The sequence below is a fragment of the Schistocerca cancellata genome, chromosome 3 (assembly GCF_023864275.1).
Source record: "Schistocerca cancellata isolate TAMUIC-IGC-003103 chromosome 3, iqSchCanc2.1, whole genome shotgun sequence".
Taxonomy (NCBI): domain Eukaryota; kingdom Metazoa; phylum Arthropoda; class Insecta; order Orthoptera; family Acrididae; genus Schistocerca; species Schistocerca cancellata.
This window is the reverse complement of record NC_064628.1, coordinates 867,465,671-867,482,706: the sequence shown is the minus strand read 5'-3', so window position 1 is coordinate 867,482,706 and position 17,036 is coordinate 867,465,671. Positions and strand designations below refer to the sequence as shown.

Genomic DNA, 17,036 nt, shown 5'->3' with positions numbered 1-17,036 from the left:
CATGGATACTGGAAAACAGAGTTCTGTATGAATCACTTGACAAAATATTTGTTGAGTTCTGCAACAAACCAGATTTTGATAAAGTGAGTTAACTTTGGCTCGCATTCTTATATCACATCATTAATAGGCTGTCAGTGCAGCACCAATGCCATTAAAAAGCCTGCCAACTTTTTACATATGGTGTCATATTTGCTGTTCCTAATAACTGATCAAATAAGCAGAATTTTGAAATTGCCTTCAGGGACATTCACAGTAAAGTGCTTGCTGTGTGTTCTCAGTGGAAAACTTGCTGAGTTAGATTGTCAAACAACTGCTCCCTGAGAGTTACTCATGATTGTTTGCCTAGGCACGACCCCACATTTTTTGCCCTTAGTGTTTATGGATTTGTTGTGCAAATTGTCTCATTGCCCTGGTTATTTGGATGGTTGTGGCTGACTTCCATTCCACAACCAAACCAAGAATGAGGAATTTGTGGTTGTAACATAGTAAACAGAAGGCAGGCAGAACAAAATGTGTTGTAAATACTGTATGCTGATGAGGGGGAAGATAAACTGTTTCACTAGGAATGATTTGGATATAAACTATGTGTGAGATGCATCTTTTAATCTTATTTTTAATTTTTCCAGCTGAGGGAACTCCTGTGTTGGAGAGTGGTAGACGCAAAATGGTAGTCCCTGCACAGCTGCCAGGTGTCACTGTAGAACTCCTAGGATATAATATTGAATTGGTTTTGACTACTCTTAGGGTGTCTGTCAAATGGGATGGAAAGGTAAGTGACACATAAACAACTTATGCATTCTCTCAGAAACTAACATTCTACAGTGCTTTTGTAGTTATGCCCTAAAATTTCATTTTAATGTTGCATCCCCTAGTTTCTGTATTTGTATATTCTGTTTTGTATGTGTTAAGATTTTCTGGGCTGTCAAAATATTTTGTTGGCATCTTACATCCATAAGAATTGGAAGTTGTTCTTAATTCCAGATCCTTGTTAGGTTGTAGTGTTAGTGTTATGCATATTTATTAGTTAGTATGTGACTGTTGACAGAGGTGAGTGCTGTCATCACTTTGTTTGTGACGCAGAAGTTTGTAAACATTTTGGTATGATTTATTTTTGTGCAAATTCTAGATTCCCTTCTTGCTATCCTTTCATCTGATGCATCAGCTGTTAGCCTTTGTAGGTATTTTGGATTCCAAAACAAATAAAAAATAACTTCCTGTCAATAAATAGTTATAACGTGGTTCTGAAATTATCTATTGGGTCAGTCATTCCTGTTGTAAACAGTAGAGATGCTCTTATTTTGCCTGGTGGTGTTAAATGCTGTATAAATTTCTGAGTGAGGATGTGGGCTTTCAGTAAAGTTCTGAGCTACTGCACTTTTCATTTATGATTTCCTGAAGTTAAACAGAATAACTGAAATTAATGTTAGACTGACTGAAACAGATACGTGCTATATCTGAAACTATCATTAAGTAAGTTTTCAGTTTCCTTCATTCACATCATATTTCCATCAAAAGAATTAGAGTGTGGTCAACTGCTTCTACCAAAATTTCAAAATCTCTCTCTCTCTCTGTATCTATATCCCTCCCCCACTCTGTCTTTGGTACTGTTTCCTCTTTCTCTGGCAGTTTGTTTCTTAGTTTTTAGTTTTCATCCTTGTATTTCATCTTTTTAGTTTTCTGAACATTTTATTGACATTTGCACATTGTTTTTTTGTTTGAACATGTCTAATCATCCATTATTTATTTGCAACTTGTTTATGCATTTCCAACAACCGTGGATGGCAGTATCATCTTCTCCAGCACATTAGTACTGTTATTTGTATATAATGTATTACATTCAGTTGTGTGGTTTGTATTTGTATTTTATTCATCTCATAACATATATTTTACAGATCTACTGACTGTATTATACAGGAGACATGACAATTTTTGCCTTATGATATACATATTACTGATTTTTACCAATGCAGGTATATGTAGAACACAATTGTTTTTCTCATAATGAATCAGTATTTAGTGTTCAAATTTTCCAAACATTATTTTATACATACAATATTATGCACAACACTCTGATATTAAATAGTTACACTGTTGAAATGATCATCTCATCATTATAAAATTCCTCAACTGAGTAGTAGCATTTTTCCACCAGGAGATCATATAGTTGTCATTTCAGTGAACCTGTTTCCATGCTTAACACATCTGTACCCTTGAGTTTATTGTAGACTTTCATTACCATGCAGTTGGGTGACAGATGGTACAGGGCAATGGATACATTCCATTATACCAGTTATTAGGATTTCTTCACGTTCCTTTCATGTATGGAGCTCGAGAAGAAGTTTGACTGCTGTTGTCCATGCAGTAATTACTCTAATCACAATCACTAAGTGAGCTTTACATATGGCATTGTAGTAAATTCCTAGAGTCATCATTTAAAGCCTGTTCTTGAAATTTTGTTAATAGACTTCTTCGTGATAGTTTACGTCTATCTTCAAGAGTCTTCTGGTTCAATTCCTTCAGTATCTCTGTAACACCTTCCCACAAATTAGACAAACCTGTGACCATTTGTGATGAGCAGTATCCGAGAACTGGTCATGTTAATGGTTTGTAAGCAGTCTACTTTGTAGACTGATTGCAGTATTCTACCAATAAATCAAAATCTACTACCTGCTGTACCCATGAGTGATCCCATGTGATCATTTCATCACATATCCTTACAAAGTATTACACCCAGGCATTTGTATGAGTTGGCTAAATCCACTTGTGACTCATTGATATTATAGTCACAGGATACTAAATTTTTTTCATTTTTGTGAGGTGCGCAGTTTTATATTTCTGAACATTTAGAGTATGTTGCTAGTCTTTGCACCACTGTGAAATCTTATCTAGATCTGACTGAATATTTATGCAGCTCCTTTCAGATAGTAATTCATTATAGATAACTGGATCATCTGCAGAAAGTCTGACATTACTATTGTCTTCAAGATCATTAATATACAACATGAACAGCAAGGGTCCCAACACAGATCCCTGGTGCATACCTGAAGTTACTTCTACATCTCTTAATGACTCTCCACCCAAGATAACATGCTGCATCCTCCCTAAGAAAAAGTCCTCAGTCCAGTCACAAATATCACTTGATAGCCTGTATGATGGCACTTTTGACAATAAGCATAGGTGTGGTACTGAGTCAAATACTTTTCGAAAATCAAGAAATACTGCATCTACCTGCCTGGATTGATCCACAGCTTTCAGTATGTCATGTGAGAAAAGTGCAATTTAGATTTCATATGATAAATGTTTTTGGAATCCATGCTGGTTGGCATTGAGGAGATGATTCTGTTCAAGATACCTCATTATAATTGAGCTCAGAATATGCTCTAAGATTAACAATAAAACGATGTCAAGGATACTCAACAGTAGTTTTGTGGATCACTTCTACTACCGTTCTTGTAGATGTGTGTGAACTGTGCTTCTTTCCAAGAACTGGGCACAGTTTTTTGTTCAAGGGGTTTGCAATATATTGTATTTAGAAGAGGGGCTTACTCAGCCTTAAATTCAGCATAGAATGTGACAGAGATTCCACCGGGTCCTTGAGCTTTGTTCAGTTTTAACAATTTCAGCTGGTTTTCAACACCTCTGACACCAATACTTATTTCATTCATCTTTTGAGTGGTACAAGGATTAAATAGGGGCAGTTCTTCTGGTTTTTTTTTTTTTTTTTTTTTTTTTTTTTTTTTTTTTTTTTTTTTTTTTTTTTTTTTTTTTTAAAGGAACATTTGAAAATGGAGCTGCAGTTCAGCTTTTGATATGCTACCCTCATTTTCAGTTCTTGTCACATTCACACTAGCTTTGGTGCCACTAACAACTTTTACATACAACCAGAATTTCTTTCCATTTTGTAAAATATCAATTGACAGTATTCTTCTATGGTAGTCACTGAAGGCATCACACATTGTTCTCTTGACAGCCAAACATGTTTCATTCAGCATAAAGTCTTTATTCGTGTCTGATTACGGCTGTATTTAGCTACTGTGGTGATATTTTGATTGCTTGTGCAACACCTGTTCTTGATGTATTACTCCATGCTGCTTCACCTAACACTGGTGCCTTAACGCTCCCTTATTATATTGTTGTAGATATTCAGCCTCGCAATGCTTGTGATTTTCCTCAGGGTTCAGCTATGCTGCACCCTGTTCTTCCTCAGCATCGAAATTCTTTCTTCCGTGCAGATTTATATAAGTGATGTGACTATAGAATAAAACACTGCTTATCTACTAAATAAAGTGTAGATTGTTTCCAGTTAACTCTGTATGTTGTCACAAACTTTCACAAAAGTTACACGTATTATTGGAACCCACTAATATTACTGTCTCAAAGACCTCCCATTAACATTCAGTGAAAAGTATATAACAACAACCATTTATATACATCGTATTCATCTTCCTTGGTGCCAGACATCTTCCATGGTGACAGAGCTCATTCATTCCTCCTTACTCCACGGAGATTACAAATGCTCTCCTGCAGGTAGACTCTGCACCTGTTGAGTAATACTTTCCCACAGTATGTGACCCAATGTGTACAAACTAACTGCAGTCATGCCCATCTTTATACGGAACTCTATGTTTGACGTAAGTGATACATGCCCTGCCATGAGTGGCATGGATCACTGCAAGCATCTCTCTGTCTGTAGCCCTATGCTTTGTTCTTCATGTATTATGCAGTAATCTCTGTTTATTTAGAACCTTCTTTACAGTGACTGTATACCATGGAAGTTCACTCCCATTATGAACTGTTCTACTGGATACGTATCTGTCCAATGATTGGTCAACTATTCTTTATACTTGAGCCATAGTTCCTCTATATGCTCCTACCCTGGTTGAAAATCATGTAAATACAGGAATAGGTAATATTTTTAGGTTCTTGTATAGGGGGCAACACATTGTTCTAGGGAGGGCAGCAGAAATTTTTCTAACAGTTCTTTTTGAAGTAGCAGGATTCATAGCATGTGGCTTGTATTCCCCCCAGAAATTAAACAACTAATTATGGATTCAAAGTAACTGTGGTACATCATTTTCCTACTGTTTATACTCTTACACCAGGTAGCATATCCATTACAAAAGCAAGGCTGTTTAATCTAGTAGCTAAATAATCTACATGTGCTTGCCAGCTTAGATTTTTGTCCAAGTTTAGTCCCAAGAATTTGATGCACTGGGCTTCTTGCATAACTTGATTTTTGTGTACAATACTGATCTTACTGATTTTTGATTGTTTGGTTTTAAGCTGAGGAAACAGGGTCTTTGAAATATTAAGCTAAAGGCCATTTTGTTGAAATCATGTATCTAGGTTTCTTTTTCAGTAAGTGGTGATTTATCACTGGTGAACATGAGTGGTTGGGTGCTGATATTGAGAGGTAAATCATTTATGTAAAAGAGAAGCAAGATTGGTGCTATGATTGAGCCCTGAGGGACTCCGTGTGAATTTTTATCCCACTGAGATACATAATTTATGGTATTAGATATATGATTACATTTTGCTTTCTGTTTGTCAATTAAGACCTGAGTCACTGTGTATCATATTGTCTGATGCCATACCTGTCTAGTTTATGAAGCAGCATGGAGTGATTCAGTGAATTGAATGTCTTCATAAAGTCACAGAAGATACCCACTTTATTGTTTTTGTCCAGTGTTGAGCAGATATATATATATATATATATATATAAAAAGAAAGATGATGAGACTTACCAAACAAAAGCGCTGGCAGGTCGATAGACACACAAACAAACACTAACATACACACACATATATATATATATATATATTTTTTTATTTTTTATTTTATTTTTTTTTTTTTTTTTTTGCCCCCAGTGAACACACAATGCATTCATTGTATTCGTGGTGCTTATCACTTTTTGGAACCCATGTTGGTTTTTGAGAATAACATATTTCATCATGAAATTTGTTGTCTGGATTGCATCAATTTTTTCAAATACTTTGGTTAACACTGGTAGGATGGATGTAATATCATAACTTCCCACATGCTCTCTTGACCCTGTTATGTGTTGTGGTTTTATCTCTGCATTGTGAAGTACAGAAGGACATGAGGGATGTTGACTTGCTCAGATGACTGACTGATTAGTAAAGATAGAGGGTGTGCTATTTTATCTTTTTTTGGTGGTATTTGATCCCACACTGCAGCATTGTTGTTTTTTAAGGAGGAAATAGCATTTTTTTCGTCTTTGGTTGAGACTTTAGTAAATGCCACTAGAGGTCATTATTCTGGTCAAGGTCAAAAAATGTACACTGTTTTGATAAGTAATCACATTAACATTAGATTTTCAAACGATGAAAACTCTAGATTAGATTGTCAACAATATAAGGAAAAGATTACTACTTACCATAGAGATGACACATTAAATTGAAGACAGGTACGCACAATTAAAAGCCATTAAAAGACACTTATACTTTAGCTATCGGCCACAGCCTTCATCAGATAAAGAAGGAAAAGTGCACACCATACATTGACAGAATAAAGCACACACCATGCACACATGTGATGTGTGCATGAGGTGTGCTTGCATGTGTAAATGAATGATGTGTACTTCTCTTTTCCTTACATTGTCAACATTAGGTTTTGCTACATTTACGAGAAACTTTAAAAGCATTGAGATATTTGAACAAGTTTCAAAATAGTGCTGTTTTGTTTAATTTTTGAAATTTGCTGATTGTTAACTGCTGTACCTAATTTGGATTTAATAACAGATGATACTGCCTTAGACTTATTCTTATCCTTATGCCCTAAAATGAACTTATCATTTGACGATCTTTTGCCTGTTTTGACAACACTTTTAAATAAAACTTTGTAATGTCTCACTTCATTTAGTTTCTGCGTCCCATGCTGCTTCCCTACACTGTAATTTATTAAGATTAGTTTTTATTTTTATTTTTTAATTCTCCCTTTTTGGCCTAAGAAACATCAGCAGAATGTATATTAATATAATAATTTATGACTAGATAAGCATTATTTTTATTCTGCTGTATTACTAGCAGAGGAGTGATGTGCAAAGTAGTGTGAAAAAATTCTTGATGTGTGATGGGAGTGGGGGAAGGAGTGATTGGAAGAGAGGAGCAGTGAACAGTATCTCGTGGTGAGTGACATGACCAGAAAGAAAGAAGTATTTCTCACAAAATTGTTATTAGGAGGTCAATTGTTGGCAAGAACTGTAGCTTGATAATGGTTTTTAGCATGTAATTTTCCTTCAGGAAGACAAAAATAAATATCAGTTTTGTGAATGAAGCACTGAACATTGAATAAGTGTGGACAAAGGCATATCTGAAATTGTTAAGATATAAAATTTTCAGATGTTTCTTGAAATCAGTGCCATATACTCCTGAAAAAAAACTGTGTGTTTGCAGGAGTTAATTTCTGATGATTCTGTAAAACAACAAGCAACTTACGATGGGGTCAGCTGTTCTGCTGAGGATGCTGTATAACTGTAATTCTTTTGTATATAAGATGACCAAGCCACTTACTTATCTGACAAAAATAATGTAATTACCTTAGTTTTGTCCTTCGTATCAGAAGAAAATAATTACAACTAAACTTGAACTGACATTGTCAGAAATGCATCATTGTTGAAATTAGCCCTAGTGGAATGTGAAGATGTGTATTGAGTGAGGTGGTGTAGTGGTTAGGACACTGGATTGCATTCAGGAGGACGATGGTTCAATTCTGCATCCAGCCATCCTAATTTAAGTTTTCCATGATTTCCCTAAATCACTTCAGACATAGGCTGGGATGGTTTCTTTAAAAGGGTATGGCCGATGTCCTTCCCCATCCTTCCCTAATGTGAGACTCTGCTCCGTCTCTAAAGACCTGTATGTGAACGGGATGGTAAACATTAATCTCCTCCTTAATTTGTAAACAGTAAACTATTGATATAATGCACCACATCCTCTTTGTATTGCAGTTCTGATAGACATCAAATAAACTGGGCTTCTCATGCTGGTCAGAATAAAATAAATTCTGATGTATGATAAAATGCAAATGAGTAAGTATACCAGTCACTTTTGAATTTTATAGTTTTGTGTTTATTTCTGTTTAGGATTTCATTGCTGTACATGTGCCAGAAGTGATGTGGAACAAGACAGCTGGTCTGTGCGGTCGCTTAGATGGATTTGCTGGAAATGATCTAAGTCTGAAAGATGGCAGTCCTACCACTGATGTTGTGACTTTTGCTAGTAGTTGGCAAACTAAAGTTATTGAAGAAGGTACTATAATTTCTTAAGCAACTTTCTTTCATTCTATTTGTTTCATCTCAATTTTACATTGAAATAGATGTTCTATTGAAAGACTCAGTACTGCGTATAGAATACTTCGTAATGTGTTATAGCTCTAGCTCTTTTCTATTGCCAATTATTCCATTGAAAGTTTACATTTTATAACAGTTTTGATTTATAATAATTCATAACAATCATTGTCATGATCATATGCATTAGTTAGCTTTGTAAGCAGTTTTGTGCTGTCCTGCACTTCTATTTTTGAAATTACTAGCTGGAGGTGATCGTGGTTTGTTGGTGTATACACAATTTCAATTAACTCCACAGAAAGAAATCATATGGAGTCAGATCACCAGATCTGGGTGGTCAGTTCACATCACCATTGTGAGAAATTTTTTGGCCAGGGAACCTCTGTTGTAGAAAGTCCATTGTTTCAATCAAAGTGTAACAGCTTGCTGTCTACTCTTAATGTGTGTCTGGTGTCATATTTGAAAAAGAATGGTTAATTTATGCCTTCAGCCAAAAGGCCCCAATAAATAGTCACTCATTGTTTAGATGGTGGCTTCTTCATAATTGCCAGTCATTTTCTGTGTCCCAAATCCTTTAATTTTACTTGTTCCTGAAGTGATTCAGCAGGAACTATACATTATCAGTGAATATTATTTTCTTGATGAAATTGTTGTCCACTATGTGTCTTGCTAGTACCCAATAGGTAAATGCTCAGTGCTTTTTGTCTTCATTTGGTTTGTATCAGTTGGTTTTTATAGACCAAAGGCACAAATATTCTTTCAAGATTCATTGCATGGTAGTACTGGGAATATCAGATTGCTGTGAATGCTGGCGATAGAGTTCGTCAGACTTATAACAAAATTATCACTTGTGATGACAGTAATTTATGCAGAACAACTAACACAATTATGCACTGGGGGGTTTAATGTCCACAGCTGAGAAACCTGGTAATCAATCTCATGACAGTTGACTTATTCAGTGCATTATGTTGACCAACCATACCAAGGAGTTTGTGAACAGTCTCTGTGCAACAGTCACCACATTTGTGATATATTTTTACTTTGACAACATACTGTTTATTGATGAATTGCTCCATTACTAGCCACATACTAACCACAAAGAAAATAGATGAAAATTGTGCAACATTCAGTGCTCTCAACTTACTAGAATAGGAATGGTGGGCATTTCAGAAGATGAACTCTCTGTGGGACACCTTTTAAATGTCCTAAGTAGAATTCTTAAAATTCTGAAGTAATGTAAGAGTACTGAAATGGGTTGTATCCAAAAACTTTAGTTTTGAAAATTGCTATGATGGTACAGTACTTGCCATTTCATTAGAAGAGATTGGTCTGCACAACATTCTTTAATGATCCATTACATTACACATTTACAATAATAGGTTGTGGTGGTTTGTTGTGCACTCCTGCAGGTAACTATATTCTTTAGTAAAGTTAATCTTCTGAAGGATTTGTGTGGATGGTATTTGTTCTTGTATTAAAACATGCTTTGCACTGTCTACTTTTGGTAGAATGTATGCTCAACTCAGAATTTTTGTGGTAACTCAAAGTTGTGTGCTTAGAAGTTAAGGAGGAAAGCAAGTGATAAGTAAAAATCTTGATACATGAGGCCTGAGTGCATAGCATAACTGGTAGTGCACAGCTCATGAAATGCAGTGCTTACAGATTCTAGTCATGGGCTGGTGTCAGTTTTAACTTTTCACAAATTTATTAAGAGAAATATTGCTACCTATGAAGGACATTTGTGAGCACATTCAGTGTGAATCAGTCCTTGGAAATACCAGTGTGTCTAAATAGGTCTCTACAGGATGCTTTAGTATTAAGAACATATTGTTCTTAGTGTCCAGCTTTTTACACTATTCTCTGTTACATGTACTTTTTTGTCCTTATTGTATTCAGACACTAGATTTGCAAAGTAGTACATTCATATCTGTTAGAAAATAGTGTTTCTAGTTTCCAATATGCTTTGTTGTAGTTCGTGATTATTGATCATCTCTAAATTTGTGCGAAGATACAACTTTAAATATGTAATCTTTGTGATCTGCAGTGTTGTAAGTATTTTTTTTTTTTTTTATTATATTTACTTGTGTTTTCAGGGTCTTGCAATCAACAGCCTTCTGTGATACATCCCTGTACAGATAATGCTGTAAACAAAAACAGTGTTGTGGATGAAGCTAGTTCCTTCTGTAGCCGGCTGCTTACTGATGTCCGCTTTGAAGCATGTCGAGCAGTGAGTATTGGCGAGCAAAACTCTGCTCAGTTCTAAAGCTTAAACGCTTGCCGTATATGGTACTTTCTCATAAGATAAATGTGGCTCAGACATTAATGTTTTAATTTTCCAAGGATCTCTTATGTGTATAATCAAAACAAAATAACTGAAAGATTTAGAGCAGAGCACAACAAATTTTTTGCAATAATTGAAAATAATACAATAATTCTCTAACTATAAGATGAGTTTTTCTTCCCAAATTTGTCATTCAAAAAATACAGGGTCATCTTATAATTAAAAAATTACATTATTGCTGCAGATTTCAATATTTTTATGTTGTGTTGTTCCTCACCACAAAAGGAGGTGCTAGTCACTGATAGGCACAATGAAAAAGAATGCTAGAAATATTTGAGCTTTCAGACAAAGTCCATCTTCAACAGTAGAAAACTCCATCTTCAACAGTAGAAAACTCACACACACTCACACAAAAATGTCTGACACACACATGGTCTTAGCACCTGGAGGCAATGGCCATGTGGTAGTAGTAGTTGTTGTTGTTGTGGTCTTCAGCCCACAGGCTCTAACCGAGCGAGGTGGCGCAGTGGTTAGCACACTGGACTCGCATTCGGGAGGACGACGGTTCAATCCCGTCTCCGGCCATCCTGATTTAGGTTTTCCGTGATTTCCCTAAATCGCTTCAGGCAAATGCCGGGATGGTTCCTTTGAAAGGGCACGGCCGATTTCCTTCCCCATCCTTCCCTCACCCGAGCTTGCGCTCCGTCTCTAATGACCTCGTTGTCGACGGGACGTTAAACACTAATCTCCTCCCCCCCCCCAGCCCACAGGCTGGTTTAATGCAACTTTCCATGCTACACTATCCTGTGTAAGCCTGTAAGCCCGTACATTGCTGAATAACTACTGCTACCTGCATCCTTGTGAATCTGCTTAGTGTAGTCATATCTTTGTCTCCCTCTGTGGTTTCTTTCCTCCACCCCCTCTGGCACACACACACACACACACACACACACACACACACACACACACACACACACACACACACTCTCTTTCACTCAGGACTAATTTGGTGATCCCTTGATTTCTCAATATGTTTTCTATCAACCGATTCCTTCCTTAGTCAAGTTGTGTCACAAATTTCTTGTCTCCCTAATTCTATTCAGTACCTCATTAGTTATGTGACCTACTCATATAGTTTTCTGCATTCTTCTGCAACACCACATTTTGAAAGCCTCTATTCTCTTCTTGTCTAAACTGTCTATCATCCATGTTTCACTTCCATAAATTGCTACACTCCAGAAGAGTTCCTAACACTTAAATCCATATTCAGTGTTCAGAAATTTCTCTTCTTCAGAAACACTTTTCGTGCCACAGCCAGTCTACATTTGATATCTTCTCTACTTTGGCCATCATGTTATTTTGCTGCTCAAATAGCAAAACTCCTCTACTACTTTTAGTGTCTCATTTTCTAATCTGATTTCCTTAGCATCACCTGATTTAAGTGAACTAAATTCCTTTATTCTTGTTTTGCTTTTGTTGATGTTCATCATATATCCTCCTTTCAAGACACTGTCTATTCCATTCAACTGCTCTTCCATGTCCTTTGCTGTGACAGAATTACAACGTCATCTGTGAACCACAAAATGTTTCTTTCTTATTCCTGAACTTTAATTCCTACTCTAAATTTTCCTTTGGTTCTTTTACTGCTTGCTCAACATACAGACTGATTAAGATCAGGGATAGACTACAACCTTGTTTCAGTCCCTTCTCAACCACCTGTCTACTCCAGGCACCTTGTTTTGACTCATGTCTTTCAGTGCTCTGTCATATTCTTCTTGCACCAACATATTTCCCATCTCATCATCTAAATTCTCTTCCCTTTTGTATAATATTGCCTTCAAGTTCATCTCCCTCATAAAGATCTACTATACTACTATATACTCCTTCACCTTTCCATTCTTCGCTTAGTACTGGTTTCCATCGAAGCTCTTCATATTCATACAATTGCTTCTCTTTTCTCCAAAGGCCCCTTTAATTTTCCTGTAAATGGTATCTACGTTTCTCCCAGTGAAACATACATCTAAATCCTTACATTTGTCCTCTGGCCATTCGTGCATAGCCATTTTGCACTTCCTGTCAATCTCATTTTCTAGACATTTGTATTTTCTTTCACCTGCTTCATTTGCTACATTTTTATATTTTCTCCGTTCATCAGTTAAATTCAATACTTCCTCTGATATCCAAGGATTCCTACTACGATTTGTCTTTTTGCATATTTTCTCCTTTGCTGCCTTCACTATTTCATCTCTCAAAACTACCCATTCATCTTCTAGTGTATTCCTTTCCCCTTTTCTAACAAATTGTTGTCAACTGATCCCTCTGAATCTCTCAGCAACATCTCATTCTTTCAACTTATCCAGGTTCCATCTCCTTAATTTCCTACCATTTTGCAATTTCTTCACTTTTAAAATGCAGTTCATAACCAGCCTGCCACTGTAAATGTCTTAAAATTTAAAATCTCTGTCTTACCACTATATAATCAGTCTCAAACCTTCAAGTGGCTCCAGGTCTCATCCACATATACAACCTTCTTTCATGATTCCCAAAGCAAATGTTAGTGATTATTAAATTATGCTCTGTGCAGAATTCTATCAGGCAGCTTTCTCTTTCTTTTCTTTCCCCCGGTCCACTTTCACCTACTGTTTTGCCTTCTCTTTCTTTTGCTACTAGTGTATTCCAGTCCACCATCATATTTAAATATTCTCCCCCTTAACTATGTGAATAATGTCTTTTATCTCCTCATACATTTCTTCAGTCTCTTCATCGTCTGCAGGGCTAATCGGCATATAAACTTGTATTATAGTGGTGGTTGTGAGCATAATGTCTTTCTTGGCTATGACAATGTATTCACTACGCTGTTCAGTGTAGTCTACCCACATTCCTACTTTCTTATTCATCATTAAACCTGCTCCTCCATTATACCTACTTGATTTTGTATTTATATCCCTGTATTCATCTGACCAAAAGTGTTGTTCCTACTGCCACTGAATTTCACTAATTACCACTATATTTAACCTTTTTTAATATTCTAACCTTCCTGCTCAGTTGAGAGATTTAACATTCCACGTTCCAACTCCCAATTTTATTTCTGCTGATGACGACATCCTCCTGAGTAGCCCCTACCAGGAGATCCAAATGGGGGACTATTTTACCTCTAGAATATTTCACCCTAGAGGATGTGATCTATGGCTGTAATTTCCCTTGCTTTCAGCCATTCACAGTACCATAACAGCAAGGCCATTTGGTTGATATTACAAGGCCAGATCAGTCAGTCATCCAGACGGTTGCTCCTGAAAGTAGTGAAAACACTGCTGCCTCTCCTCAGAAACTACAAATTTGTCTGGCCTCTCAATAAATACCCATCCATTGTGGTTGCATCTACGTTATGGCTATCAGTATTGCTGAGACACGCAAGCCACCCACCAACAGCTAGGTCTGTGGTTCATCCATGCTTTCATATTGTTGTTGTTGCATCCTGGACATTTCATTGTTTGCTTTTGTTGTGTAATAGATTAATATAGGGCTTGTCTCACATTTACAGATGAAGCTTTGCTAATTGAGGTCATGCCCAGACTAATTTTGAATAATTCGGAAGTGATATAGGAGGAACAGTGGTATCATCTTGGCTGAACACTAGGATGAATTTGGGGAGTGTAGTGGTAAGCGGGCAGCAAATTTTGTTGTGCTGCCAACCATGGGAATGTATACCATGTACCTTGGTTTTTTTGTGAACATCTGTTATATTTAAACTGCAGGTTGTCTCTAATATTTGACAAATACTCAACAGTAGTATACATTTCTGCAGGAGACGGATTAATGCTAACAAAAATATATTCACACAGAACAAATGAATTGCAATACAATACATGAAAGATTAGCTTCAGTAACAATGCTAAAGCTGCTATTGTTCAACAGTACTGTTTACTTTCCAGCTGAGCTACAGTGTTAACCATAAGTGGTACAATTTCTTCCATGTCAGCCCTAGGGAGCCAAGATGACAAAGTATTTTTATCATTAAGTTGTCAGAGCACTAAGAACTGTAAATTGTAACAATCAGTAATGGATGTAATGACTAGTTCTGAAATCTTGTCACTTGGCATAACATCCTTGATGAAAGTAAGCCCCAAGAATGCTACCAAAGATCATCCACAGCCATGACTTTTGTTCAAATACTGCCCTGAGAATTGATGATGGCTATCAGTTTTTCTAGTTTCTCAAGTTACATATTCCAAACTCTGGTTTTTAATACTTTGTGAGTATTTTATTCTGTGCATTTTTTCAAGCAACATAGAATTGCTTCGTCAAAAATAAGACAGAAAACACTGATGACAGAGTCATCTACTTGTTGATGAGTGTAAGTAGTGATACCTCCTCTGTACTGTTCACAGCTGACCTTCTTATTGAAGATGAAAAATTAACAGTTTCCCACTCAGTTCCATCCATAATGACCATCTTTGTTGAGGCATTCAGCCAGGCCAGTTGTGATAGTTGAGGTAAGGATTGATGTAGATCAGCATGTGAATCCTCCTCCATTAATCCCTACTCATTCACAAAATCTTCTTCATCATCTTCACTTTTCTTGATACAAAATCCTCACCTTCAGCAGTGAAGTCAATTTTTGATTCGACATCAGACCGCTGTAAGAGGTGTAGCATTTTTTCATCAGAAAGCCCACACTCACATCACATGTTCAAAACCATTTTTTGCAGACAAAAAATATTAGCTGAATGACATGATATAAATTACAGGAGGTTGGAATGTATATGCCAAGATGTAATGATGAGTAGCAACAACTCTGAAATGCATGTTGTGAGCTGTAGAATAAGCCTCTTTGTGTTCTCCTCGGAGAACTCTCCCACCAGTTCCTTTCCCCACTTCAGAACGTCTTTCTGCATGTGTTCATCACTTGAAATTTGATTTGATTCATGTGCGTCTTCAGAGAAGTGAAAACATGATAATATGTCAGGGGACTAGGGGTGTGGTTCAAAACGTCCCAACCAAATGAGTCCAAGTGTGCCTTGGAGGCTAAGGCTGTGTGGGGACAGGTGTGCTGCAAGCACTCTCCTCTCACCAGCATTCTCCTCCATTTGTTTCAAATGCTCCTTTTGACATTTTTAGGGTCTCACAATAATATTGTGCATTGATGATCTGCTTTGTTAGGAAGTAATCTGACCAAATTGATGCCTTTTTTGGTCCCAAAACGGGCAAGGCCATGCCTTTTTGTCTGAAACTGTGGTTTCAAATTTTTTCACAGATGGGGAATTGGTGTGACACCACTGTGATGACTGTCTTTTTGTCTCAGGGCTGTAATGAGCCATCCATGTTTCATCTCTAGTGACAGTAGAGCTCAGAAAATCCTCACCTTCCAATTCAAGTTGCTCAAGAAGTTCATGGGTGCTATTGACCTGATTTTTCTTGTTCTGCTGTGTGAGCTGTTTGGGGACCAATCTTGCACTCACTTTAAGTTATCCCAGCATTTCACTGAGTATCTTGTATAAGAGAGTTCTGGAGAATTGTGGAAACATCACAGAAATTTCATCCAGTGTCAGCTGATGGTCTTCACAAATAGATTCCTAGATTTTTTTTGAACCAACCCATCAGTCAAAATGGAAAGTCTTGCACTCCTCTGTTCATCATGAACATTTGTTCTGTCTCCACTAAATTCCATGCACCACTCAAGCACACTCTTTCTGTTCATAACACCTTCACCATAAACCATTTTGATTCATGAAAAAATTTCAGTAGCTGTTATTCCTTCTGTGAGCAGGAAGTGGATCACACCACGTGGCTCACACTTGTGATTTCTTACTGATATCTTTCATGCAACTGGATACTACAATGTGAGTTTATTTCCTACTTCCTTCTTGTGATGGTTTCTCTGGTCATGGAATCCCCTTCTGCCAGTCAGTGTTGCCAATCCTAAAAAAAACATAAAACACATCCCGTTGTGGTCACAATACATTTATTTTCTGAACAACCCTCATGCATGAATGTAAAGAGAAGAAAAAAAATGAGGAAAAGTCAAATGATATTATGAACAAAGTAAAAAAAAAGAAATATGACAGTGAAGAATAAATAGTAAGAGAAGGGGAAATAGTAGAAGAATATGGAGTAGGGTAAAGGAGTGGAAGGGGAAGCCACCTGGTAGAATGTTGTACAGAACACAATTTACCACTTGGTTTAAGAATAATGATAGAAAGTGGTATACATGAAATAGGTGTGAAAACACCAGGTTTCCAATGGCTTGCGTAATAGTAGGACAGAGATTTTGAAACTGGGATTTTGATCATTTATTGGTTATGAACTGCAAATTAAATTGGAAGAAATTGTAGAAGAGTAGGAAATTACAAAAACAGCAGATGTGTAAATTGTAAGAACAAGAGGTTACAGTGATTTTCAAAAGAAGCATAAGTTAATTACAGACTTAAACAGGGGAAAACAGTGCAA

At 36.7% G+C, this 17,036-nt stretch overlaps 1 protein-coding gene across 1 annotated transcript in view; it reads left to right on the top strand.

Annotated features, from left to right (window-relative positions):
* The window catches only part of LOC126175921 (hemocytin), a 486,280-nt gene that overhangs the window by 95,190 nt on the left and 374,054 nt on the right, over nt 1-17,036 (top strand). The window contains exons 11-13 of the mRNA XM_049922991.1: nt 627-769; nt 8,105-8,270; nt 10,402-10,535. Of these exons, the coding sequence (XP_049778948.1) occupies nt 627-769; nt 8,105-8,270; nt 10,402-10,535 (443 nt within the window). The remainder of the gene's footprint in view (nt 1-626; nt 770-8,104; nt 8,271-10,401; nt 10,536-17,036) is intronic.